The sequence below is a fragment of the Terrapene carolina genome, unplaced genomic scaffold (genome assembly GCF_002925995.2).
Source record: "Terrapene carolina triunguis isolate 2854851 unplaced genomic scaffold, T_m_triunguis-2.0 Scaffold67, whole genome shotgun sequence".
Lineage (NCBI taxonomy): Eukaryota > Metazoa > Chordata > Testudines > Emydidae > Terrapene > Terrapene triunguis.
The window spans coordinates 44,517,446-44,529,608 of record NW_020664418.1 but is presented as its reverse complement, the minus strand read 5'-3'; the positions used below and the strand labels follow the sequence as shown (position 1 = coordinate 44,529,608).

Here is a 12,163-nt window from a genome sequence, read left to right as displayed (position 1 = left end):
GGGCAAAGAGGGTACACAGATTCCTCATGCTTTTGAAGAAACCCAAAGGCCTCACCCGGGCGTCTTGGCACTGAGCTGTGTGTGTAAATGCGGGACCTGCCTGCACATTTCAACTGACTCCGGGAGACTACTTCTAGTCTATCCCCACCCCAAAAGGGGGTGCCTGGCATGTGGCGCTTGTTAAGGATTTGTACTGAACTTGTTTTTTAAACATAAGCCATGGGTTCAGGGTGCGCCAAAGGAAACATACCAGTGCAGAGTACACCTCATCAGCTCCCCGAACCGCAGGCACTAGTCTGGCTGCACTTGGAGCCAGTTAAGAGCAGCGAGTGGGAGAGAGGGAGGGAGTTGGCACTGCTGGAACAAGAACTTGGCAGGGGAGAGCGGCAGCTGCTCAGCCCACACCTCCTGTGGCCATACCTGTTAATTCTAGTTCAGGAGCCGCTGGAGGAGGCACAGGAAGGAAGCACATTCAACACCCCTGACTCCAGCGTCCAACGCCAATACTGAAATAACACAGAGGAAAAGCCAGTGCGGTTGGGAATTGCACTGCTTGGTACCAAAAGGCCGTGCTGTAAGTCAGGAGGGCAAATCCGTGTCGGAGCCGGATGGTGACTGGAGGGCGGGTATGCAGTTGTAAAGGGATTAGTGTTAGACTGCACTCATTCATCATGGCGGTGTACATCGCTAGGTCACTTTTATGACTATAAATGTCTCTTTATAGGACTCTGCTGTCAGCTGAGACTCTCAGCCATTTTGTGTTCATTTCAGTGCAGACTGTTACAGATAACATAAACACAGGCCCCATACCCCGCTGGGGCCTCTATTTTTGTTCTTTCTTTTTCCGTTGCTCCCTTAATCTCACGCAAATGGCTGAAAAGATGTTAGATTGCACATCCACAAAGAGCAAAATCACAATTTCTTTTAAGATAGAAGCAAATTCCAGAATCAATGACACAGAATGCCCAAAACATACAGACTTAGGCGCTGTCAACTTGAGCAGTCTAGCTGATCTCACCTACTGGGATAGGGTATCCAGGACAACATAAGAAAGGCCATAGTGGGTCAGACCAATGGTCTATCTAGCCCAGGGGTCGGCAACGTTTGGCACGCGGCTCGCTAGGGTAAGCACCCTGGCGGGCTGGGCCAATTTATTTACCTGCTGACGCGGCAGGTTCGGCCAATCGTGGCCCCCACTGGCCGTGGTTCGCCGTCCCGGGCCAATGAGGGTGGCGGGAAGCTGCGGCCAGCACATCCCTCGCCTACGCCGCTTCCCGCCACCCCCATTGGCCCAGGACGGCGAACCACGGCCAGTGGGGGCCACGATCGGGTGAACCTGCCGCGTCAGCAGGTAAATAAACTGGCCCGGCCCGCCAGGGTCCTTACCTTGGCGAGCCGCGTGCCAAACGTTGCCGACCCCTGATCTAGCCCATATCCTGTCTTGTGACAGTGTCAAACCTTCAGCGGGAATGCACAGAACAGAGCTATTTCCTGTGGTCCATCACCTGTCATCCAGTGCCAGTTTGTGGCAGTTGAAGGTTTAGGGACACTTGGAACATGGGGTTCAACATCTTGAATCACATCCAGAAACCAACTGCAAGCCAGTGTAATCTATAATGCACTAGTGTCCTCACTGTTACGTAATGTGCATCTGCATTATGCTCGAGCTTCCAAAGATCCTCGAATGTAGACCCAGGTAAAGTGCTGGAGATGCCAAACCCTGGCGGAGGAGGGGGACCTCTGAGCCCATCCCTGAGCCTTTGTCAAAGCCTCCAACTGACCTCAAACCATGGATTTGCCTCAGAAGAACATTATGGGCTGGTAATTAGAGTCGGGGGAGGGGAGAGAGTTAGGAATGAGAGCTAGGTTTGCCAACATGGTAATATTTAAAAAAGAGGACACTCCAGCAGGAGGGCTGCAGCCTCTCCTGTCCCACCTCTTCCCCGTGAGGCCCCCATCCCTTCCCTGCCCATTCCCCCCAAAAGCCCCACCCCATCCACTCCTCTTCTCCCCTCCTCCCTGTCACTTGCCGCTTTTCCCCTTCCATCCCCCAGGTAGGCGGCGGCCTCGGCTGAGTTGGGGCTGGCACGGATGATGACCCAGCGCCTCCCCCGCAGTAACTGGACACTGGGTGTCCGGTCAGTAGCTCTGACCAGTCGGGGGCCCCTTTTCAACTGGACTTTCCGGTTCAAAACTGGGCACCTGGCCACCCTATCGAGCGCTCCTGGGTTCCGGTCCAGCTCTATGGCTACACCAGGAGCCTAGGCCTCAGCACGCCTGGGCTCTAGTCACCGCTCCGGGAAGGTGCCTGGGCTATGGGTGAGTGCGGGGGGGCCTGGACGGTGGGGCCCATGGGTGCCGTTACGGACTCTGTGTGACCTTGGGTAACTCACTTCTCCCGCTCACCCCCCGGCTGGGCATTGCATGTACCGCTGGCAGAGTGGCTCAGTGTGTTTCGCTTCCAGGGCTGGTTTCTCCAGTGGCCAAGTCCGGCCAGTGATGGGGGAGCCTAACAACCCCCCCGCCCCCCATTCCCCCAGGATAGGGGCTGGCTCCAGGCTACTAGCCTGGGCTGAGCCCGGCTGGGTGGCAGCTGCCAGCAGATGAGGGGGGGGCAGTGCCAGACCAAGCCCCGGACCCAGGGAGCCTGGGAAAGCCCGTTGTCCCGTCCTGGGCCTCGGGGGGGGGGGGGAAGGGAGGGACGCTGGCCCTTTAACGCTGCCCCGCCCGCCCCAGACACGGGCCAGCGCTGACCGCTCAACCTAACCCTCCCTCCCCAGCGGCCCCGCCCATCCTCGCTGCCGATTGGTCGCTGTGTGGCCTTGAGCCCAGCCTTGCGCGGTCCCAGCCAATCAGCGCGGGTGGAGGGGCTGACAGTGAGTGTGTATGTGGCGGCTGAGAGCCGGAGAGCGGAGGAGCCGAGGGTTAGTGAGGTCTGTGCTGGGGGAGCCCGGGCCCCTCCCGGGAACGGGGCTGGGAATCTCCCTCCGGGGGCTGGGCTGGCGGGGAACCCCCCCCCCGGGGGGCTGGGCTCGGGGGGAATCTCCCCCCCCCCCGGGGGGGGGGGGGGGGGGGGGCCCCCCCCCCCCCCCGGCGGGGCCCCCCCCCCCCGGGGGCGGGGGGGGGGGCCCCCCCCCCCCCCCCCCCGGCTGGGCTGGAGGCAGAGCCAGCGCTAGGACTAAATAGACTTATCAATGGCTTAAGGCCCCAGCAGCTCGGGGTGGGGGTTGCTTTATTAATATGGGGGGGGCCCTCAAATATTCCTGCTTAGGATCCTCAATGGGAGCTCGCCCCTCCCTGGGGCTGGGCTGGCGGGGGGGGTTCCTGGGTTGGAAGCGGGGGGTTGGGCTCTTTACCCTGGGGCTGGGCTCCGCTCTGCAGGAGGTGGGGGGGCAGTTGGCTGGTCTGAAAGGTTTTTCCCTGGGGTTCAGGAGAGGGAGGAAGGGACCTTGGCTGGTCCCTCCTGGGGAGCTGGAGAAGGGGACTGGGGAAGTGGGGGGGGCAGAGGGAAAGCGGTGGCCCCCTTTGGGCAGTGACTTATTTCTAAAGGGGAATGTGTGGGGGTGGAGGAACCACGCCCTGTTCCCCATTGCTCTGCCCCCCCGGCGCTCAGTGTTCATTCCCTTCCCCACTCCGGGAAGGTGCGTCTCCCGCCTCTGGTGCCAGGCGCTGGGTGCCCGCTTGCTGACAAGGCACGCCTCAAAATCACTGCCTCAGCAGTGGGCCCACGGTCAGCCTCCGCTCTGCTTCTTGCGGGCCATCCCAGGGCACTGGTGGAGTCACCCCATTAACCAATCCCTTTGAGCCCTCTCCAGAACCATCCCCAGCTACAGCCTTCAGTTTGGTAGCGTCTTCTGCTGGTTCCTGGGAGGTGACTTCGCTCTCGGGCACTTCCCTCTTAAGTGGCTAGCAGCAATCAGCTCAAGAGACTGGGCTAAAGTCCACTGCAGTCACACCCTGTGCTCTCACTCTGCTCTCAGTCGCTCCCACACAGCCCTGCTGAAACCAGTGTGGGAGGCACAGCCTGCTTTGTCTGTATTAAATGCCAGGAGGGGAAATCAGGGCTTTAATGCCCCGGAAATAAACAAACGGAGGAGGATTGGGGCCCCTATTGGTACCACCAGGGCTCAAATGCCAATGCTTCATGCAGGCAGCGGCTGAGACGTAACCGCAATCTCAGACAGTTGTGGATCACACTAAACATAAACACCGTGCCTTTTTTGGAGTGGGCAAGGACAAATTCTTACGCTGTGGGGAGAAATGATAAACAAAACTCATTGTGGCTGAAAGAACAACTAACAAAAAAGTAAACTTAAATCCTACATACCGCATAGCACATTTGCACTCCTACTATTTGCTTTATTTATTGCTTCTTGGCCAAAGGTCAGTATCTTAAAGAAACCCTTTATATATGTGCTTTGGGGCGATGTGGTCCTACTAGATTGTAAACTTTCGTAGCGGGTTTGTGTGCGTGTAGAGCACCTAGCACTGTATGGCTCTGATCCAGACTGGACCCTCTGAGAGCCCCATTATATGATGACAATGCAGAACCTTAGCCTGAAGTGATCTCTGCATGGGAAAACCCATCCCTGCACAGACCCATTAAAGTCAGTGGGGTTCAGCATGGGTTTGTAAGAGGATTAAGGCTTTAATAATTTGTTGGGTTTTTTTCCTACTCATAATTCTGATGGCAACAAATTGCTACTCTAAGCCCCAGTCATACTATCATTGGTTTTACAGGACTTTCAGTCTAGTTGCTTTAGTCCCAGTTGTAATAAGAACAAAACTCTTGGGCAAGTTCTTGTCTTATTTAATTTGTAAGATGAAATCATCTTGATTGTTTCAGGCTGATGTTGAATATCGATTATATTTATCAGATCAAGCTATTTAAAAGAGAAATTGTTACATTCCCATAAATGTAAACGGGGGGGGGGGGGGGGGGGGGTGGAGCAGAAGACCATCACTCAGAATTCTGTGACTAAGAGCAGACAACCAAGGACTTACAAAATGATCATGCAAAAATGTGCATTGGGCTGGATTCTAACAGCAGGGCAGTAGCAAATCAGCTGTAGGTTCTGGGATACCGAAGTTTTATCATAACCAAAGACACCCAGCTCCTGGGATGGATCCACAAGGTCAGCATGATCTTTCTTTCATCTTGGACTTATTTGCAATAGTGCTAAACTAGAATTTCTGGAATGAACCCTTATTAAAATGAGCACTGTAGCATCATGCAAAGTTTTTTCGGACAATGATGAAACATTCTAGGCTCCATAGGTTGCGACAGTGACAGCCTCCCTTCCTGAAGTGGATACAAATGCCACTGTCAGTGCAATTGTTGAAAAGTGATTCGTGTTGCAGAGCATTCTGGTGACTCGATCAGTGTATCAGACGTGTACTGGCTTAATTGTGTGCCTATTGCCAGGGTGCTGTGCTTTTGGTCTGTTGTCACTGTTCTGCAGGGTGGTGAATAAACCTGTTGTTTTATGACCAATACAACTAAAATGTCTGTTTTCTCTTACAGGCTCTAGTATAAAACATGAGGCTCTATGAGGGACGAACCAGATCTTTCCAGGCTCCTGTCACTGTCCATAATTATCCCAGCAGCCACGTTTATGTGTTTAGAAATGGCCGATCAGATCCAGATGAGTCATCAGAGGAGGAATCTGAATTCATGGAATTACGTCCAAGGGGCAAGGAGCAGCAGAGAAGCAATTCTTCCCAAGAGAGAGCTGGGGATGTGGTGCTACTGGAACGAGAGCTCACCGAGGGCGATAACCTTAACAAGCTAGCCCTGCAGTATGGGTGTAAAGTAAGAGCCGCAGCTAGATGATGCAGCTGCTTTAATTTCTTCCCTTAGTCTTGTCTTCATGTGTGTTTGTTTTGTAAGCCCTTGTGTTTAGGGATATGTTATGTGTAGCTTAGTTTCCGTGCATACAGAGAGAGGCTCCAGTTGTCTGACACAGAAAGATGACTGCTTCTGTGTGTGTCCTGTATTTATTGATACCCAGGTATAAACCAAGGTGATGCAGGGTGCAAATGAGTCTTGTAATTAATAACACAAGGAAAGTGTATTCACTCCCACGCCCAGCATGACCTGGATTCCTGTATAATTCGGATGACTAAGTGTGTTACAGCTCTCAGGTAACGCACAATTATTATTAACTTGTTGAGGAGGACAACATCTGTACTGAAAAAGGGAAACGAGTGCTGATCGTAATGAGTGTACACTCTGTTAAGCAAACAGAACAATATACTCTGATTACAGAGGGATCTCATAAAACTGAGTGGGCAACAAACTGGCAGATTCAATTCAGTGTTGATAAGTGCCAAGTAATGCACACTGGAAAAAAATATTGCAACTATACATATACACTGAAAGGTCCAAATTAGCTGTTACCACTAAGAAAGAGATCTGTGAGTCACTGTGGACATAGGCGCCGACTCCGTGGGCACTTCGGGGCTGGAGCACCCACTGGGAAAAATTGGTAGGTGCTCAGCACCCACCGGCAGCTCCCCGCCCAGCTCACCTCTGCCTCCCTTCAGCGCACCACGTGCCTGCTTTTTCCCACTAGCTCCCAGCGCTTGCGCCGCGAAACAGCTGTTTCGTGCGGCTGGGAGGGAGGAGGGAGGAGGGGGAACGAGGCGTGCTTGGCGAAGTGGGGATTTGGGGAAGGGGTTGGAATGGAGGCGGGGCAGGGGCGGGGAAAGGGTGGAGTCGGGCCGGGGCTGTGGGTGTGGGGGCGCGAGCTCCCACCGGCCCTAGGGAAAGTTGGCGCCTATGACTGTGGATAGTTCTTTTAAAAACTAACTGCCCGCCGGGACTCCACCCCCTATCCAACCCTCCCGCTCCCGAATGTCCCTTTACCGTGCTGCTCAGAGCGGCAGGACTGGCTTATTGGAAAGCCTAGGAGGTGGGCATAAGCCATGCAGCCCGGCAGGAGCGGTGGGCCAGAGTGGTCCCCACGCGGCAGCGGGGGAGGGGGGACAGCAAGGGAGGTCTGGGGGTTAGCCTCCCCGGCCGGGCGCTCAGGGGCCGGGCAGGATGGTCCCGCCGGCCGTAGTTTGCCCACCTCTAGTCTAAAGAGATTAGAGCTGTTTAGCCTTAGAAAAGAGACTACTCAGAAGGATCTGGTTGTCTATAAAATCATGAATGGTGTGGAGAAAGTGAATAGAGAAGTGTGCATCCTGCATTCTCATCTCCTCGCCTCCTGTAGCCAGCTGCCACCTTACCTGTGCTGATTGCTGGCTTGTGTCTCCAGTGCTGGCTATCAGCCAACTGGCAAAGAAAAAGTCTTCAAGTGTCCATTGAGCATCCACTGCATTGACAAAGGGACTCCTGCTGCAGCTGTTGTGAAGCTGCTGGAGGGCTCCCTGTACTGTATTTACATATTGTTGTTTAAAAATTAGTCTGTACCTTGAGCAGGCAAGGAAGATGCAGCTGCCGGAGCATCTTGGCTCATTCAGGAAGAAAAATGTGTGTTGTTTTTTTCTTTAAGAGAAATTTACTGAGTTCTTAGACTGATTTTCAGTGCCAAATGCATATACAAGTGTTAGTGCAGTAATGTGCCTAAATGCTAAGAAAATAACGCCTGGAAAATACTGTCCCGAGTGCTGGTTCTGCTGCTGGGTTTATTGCAGTTGGTTAATTTGTTACATTGCCCTTCTGTCCTGTCCTGTCCTTTCTCTGCTCCCCCCCACTTGTTATCTTGAGGCACCTTTGTAAGCCTCCCCCAACTCAGGTTTGATGGTGTCCCTGGAAACTTGACACTAATGCTCTTTTCTCAGGCAGAGCATTCACCTTTTGCGAGTCACCTTTTCTTGCTGCTTGAGGACCAGAACCAGGGCCCAAGTTTGAGCATCACATTAGGCTGCACTTGTGGTTTACTGTGTTGCCTTTTCATCTCTCCCATGATGTCCCGAGGGTCCAAGGTTCCACAGTGTGTATACTGCCTCCTACAATGACACCCAGTAACTCAACCCCAAGGTTTTGTTTCCCAGGCTGTAACCAGGCCTGAATTCTGTTCAGGGCCAATTTCGGATCCTTCTTATAAGTTTGGTAGTATTGAGGGGTATGTGAATGCTAGGTTTGATCATTATAATTTAGATTATGGGAGTAACTAGGAGCTCCCATTCAGTTCAGGTCCCTATTATGCTAGGAGCTGTATAGACACAATCCCTGCCATGAGACGTGAATGAAAGACAAAGACATAGTGGGGAATAAAAAGCAGTGGGAGGTTCTGGGTAAACAAGAAATCATGTTACTGGAGAGATTATCATCCAATTAATTTTTCCAGCTGTGTGCTGTTATCTGTATTAATTTGATTCTCTCCATCCACCACTATGTCATGCCAGCCATGTCTTGCTACCAATCTTTGCTTTTTACTCTGTTTAGGCAATTACAGGGTTTGGGGGGGCAGCTACACAAGGGGTTAGTGAATCTCAGGTGCCTAACTCCCAGAATCAGGCCCTACTAAGTCTTTTTGTGAATCTAGCCCTAGGAACCGAACTCCCCTTGACAGTCAACATGCAGACATCATTTTTGAAGATGAGATGTAGGCTCCTCGGTCAGACAGACATCACAGCACTGAGAACAGCAATACTTAAATATTTTTAAACATCTGGGCCTGACTGTGTCCCAAGGATTTCCCCAGCTGAGTTAAGACAGGAACAGTAGAAAACCTAGGGATGGGAATGACAAAGCTGAAGACAAATACAACTGATGGTTCCTGGAGACACTACTGAACGTGTCTTGAAGGTTACAACTTTCAATATGTGAAGGACTGTAACTTATAAGATTCACTGGGGATCTTAACCTTGCTAGGAAATCTCTGACTGCAGAGTCAGAGGGCTGCAAGAACAGTGTTAGGACAGTGAGCCAGGCTCCCCAGAGCAGCAGGTTTGAGTCAGTGTTTGTTTTCACTGTTGACATTTTGTATTTTCCTGGTTTGTTCTTGAGGCAATATTGGTAAAGGATTGTGATGCCTTAGGTTTACGTGTTTCTCCTTCCTGAATTCCGTAGGTTGCAGATATCAAACGTGTCAACAACTTCCTCTGTGAGCAGGACTTGTATGCTCTGAAGTCTATCAAGATTCCAGTCAAGGCCCACGGGGTGTTAACGGAGACCAGCAAAGAGTTAAAACCTCCTCAGAATGCTCCTTCCCAGGCTGGAATGACACTGATTGAACTACCAGAGCCTGATGATGGAGCCACCAGCAGCAGCTACAGTGAAAGCAGATACCTGACTGACTACTTTAAGGGGATTGACCAGACCATTGAGGATGTAGTGCAATCCAAAGTCCATTTAAATGCAGATTATTGCATAGAAGCACCAAACTGCCCACCATCAGGTTCAGGGGGGCAAAAGAAGCCCAATAATGGTGCAGACTGTGGAATCCAGTGGTGGAATGCCGTTTTTATCATGCTCCTGATAGGAATAGTCTTGCCAGTATTTTATATTGTCTATTTTAAAACACAACAGACTGGGGCAGCAGCCCATACCTCAAACACAACCTTTACCTTGAATAGCTCAGCTCATGAATTGGGGGGGAAATTGTCACAGCACCTACCAATCGTGGAAACCCCCAAAGCGAAGATACAGCCTAGTACTACCTCTCCGCCCAACACTGATGCCCATAAACCAGTAACTCTGACCCTACCGGATTCAGGTGGCTAATTTTTTTTTTTTAAGTGAGCTAATGATCTTGACTGAACATAGGGTGACATGTTTTCTCTAAATGAATAAAGATGTGTTGTAGATTACCAAGTGCAACAGACATTTGGCTCTGCGTTTATAAACCCTTCCAAGGGAAAGTAGCTTGCCCCAGCTTACTCTCAAGAGTGGCCTTGTCTAAAAATCTGAACTAGGCAGACACAGCGGAGTGTGTGCTCTTAAATATTGTATGGGTTATTGATTGGAATGATGCAATCTAATAGCGCATGAGAAGACACATTTTATATGGATGGAGCATTTTCCCTGCCACAAAACAACATTTTTCATTCTCTGGCAGAACCGAGTGGGTCCTGCATATTTAACCCTACGTATGCCTTTATAGCTTGATAGACTAGCTCTGGTCCATGGCACTATTAAAACTAAACAGGACACTTGATATCTCCATATCCCTTTACTCTTATCAATGACAGTATTAAGATAAATTGAGCTAGAATGATTGAGGGTCTTAGCCTGCTGTGAGCGCCATGGAGGCAAGGATCAGCCTGTGCAGGGGGGCCCTGTGACTTCATTAGGGCTCCCTGCAGGTACCTAGTCAGGCCAGAGCTCTCTGCAGGAACTGGTCCTTAGGTCGGTTATTCCTCAGTAATAGCCTTTGCTCAATAGTGACAGCAAAAGTTCTGTTCAGCCACACAGTCCAACCTGCAGTGGCCGACTCGGCCTAAAGACATCTTGAGCCTAGCGTCCCTGGGCTGGCTTCGTGGACTAGTCGGCAATCCCTTTGTCTAGGCACAGTGAGCCATCTCAAGCACTGCGTTTCAGTCTAAACAGGGTATCCTTGCTCTTAGGAGTTTAAACTAGATGGGTCAGTGAGGAGTTTTCCATTCTGTACAGTAATAAAAAGGGGAAACAACCCCCCAGCTATTGTAGGAGTTCATGAGGAGCATAACTTGTACAAACCTGGTGTAGGCTAATTTTAGGGATTTTTAGTGCCTGTGTAGAGAGTCAGCCATGTTTCTGATCACCCATCTCCATCCTGAAATAAGGTCTCTTGCGTGAGTACACATGGTTGTGACAGAGCCGAAGATGTTCTTGATGCATTCTGGTCTGTTGAACGGAGGCCCACAGGTTTCTGGTATATTTTTCAAAGATTTGTTTACAGTAAATGCTGAATGCGTGGAAAGGTTCCTTACAGTATATGCGATAAATGTGGATGAAGACTAAGCTTTGGGTTGTTTGAATCGGCAGTAAAAACCTCTTAATTGGTGTAGCCATTTTAAAAATAAATTCAGAACTGTTTCTCATGGCTAACCCCTGCCACATAAATTGACATTTTGAAGTTGTAGAATTGAACATACTTAAGGAAACATTGTGCATAACATAAGCAAAATCCCCATAACATATTGCCTAAATAGAAGCTAACTTTCAGCATAGAGCCAATTTTAAGGATGTTAGACTTTCCCCAGGCCTAGACACGGACATCCCAGGAAGTGCAATTAGAATACATTTGTTTACCAGCCTGATTGTCTTAAATGATACTAGCTGAAATTATGATATGAAAAGCACAAGGGTGCTGAATGCAGAAGGTAGCTGGGTTCCACCCCCCACCTAACTGGAGGATGGTTATAGAATTAGTACTGTTGTAACAGGGTACAAATCACAGATTAATAAGATGCTCCTTAGAAAATACATAAAGGTTTAAAGCAAACTACAGGGGAAAGGGTTTTTTCTCTCTCTCTTTCAAACACTCAGATACAGGAGTCAATAGTTTTAGATGTATTTAATAACACAAAATTAAGCAGGTAAAGGAGGAAATGATAGAAGACTGAAAAATAACTTTTGAAATGATTTGTTGAATTAAGGAATTGCCTGCTATTGTCGTGCCACTAGAGGGCACTGTTGTCACAAATACACAAGTCAATGAGGCAACGTGAAGGAAATTCAGATCTTAAATTTATGAGCACCGTGGTTAGTACTAACCATCTCTGTCCCAAATTAAGGTTCTGAGATGGGTGTTGAAGTTAAGAGAGAGAAGTTCTGTCTTTAAGATCGATTATGTCAGTAATAAAGTCTTGCTGGCCTGAGGCAAATGCATGGACAGCATTTGTGTTTCTAATGAAATGATGAAAAATATATCTGAAAAACTAGCTTCTTGCTGCAAAGGGAGCTGGGAGGTACAATGCATAAAGTAAACAGCCCCTTCCTGAGTTACAGGGTTAAGTCTCGGTCCTGATCAATATTCTTCCTGCAGCAAGTAGGACGCTCTTGTCAGGCTGAAGGGGGCTTGAGGGAACATAAACGAAATTACCATTTTTCTTCTGTGAAGGAAAACTGGGCCCTTCTGTAGGTTCATATTACATTTTTAAATGAAGAAAAATTCAATAAAAACACCACGGGAACTATCCTGGACTGCTGTCTGTTTCTTTAGCAGCATATTTTGAACTACACTCGGTTGTTTAATGTTGCAGTTTTCCTTAAAAAGAAAAGCGAGTT

The 12,163-nt window shown here is 49.8% G+C and overlaps 1 protein-coding gene across 4 annotated transcripts; it reads left to right on the top strand.

The window, feature by feature from the left end:
* Positions 1-2,895: 2,895 nt before the first annotated feature.
* Positions 2,896-11,782, top strand: LYSMD4 (LysM domain containing 4). 4 transcript variants are annotated; one of them, XM_029910709.1, is made up of 3 exons: positions 2,896-2,924; positions 5,525-5,812; positions 9,023-11,782. In XM_029910709.1, exons 2-3 carry the CDS (start codon positions 5,540-5,542, stop codon positions 9,674-9,676), a joined length of 927 nt encoding a protein of 308 aa, XP_029766569.1. In that variant the 5' UTR covers positions 2,896-2,924; positions 5,525-5,539; the 3' UTR covers positions 9,677-11,782. The 4 variants fall into 4 exon arrangements, with proteins under 4 accessions (XP_029766569.1, XP_024050968.2, XP_029766570.1 ...); XM_024195200.3 differs by having other exon boundaries at positions 2,900-2,933; XM_029910710.1 differs by lacking the exon at positions 2,896-2,924 and adding an exon at positions 4,142-4,383.
* The last annotated feature ends 381 nt before the right edge of the window (positions 11,783-12,163 follow it).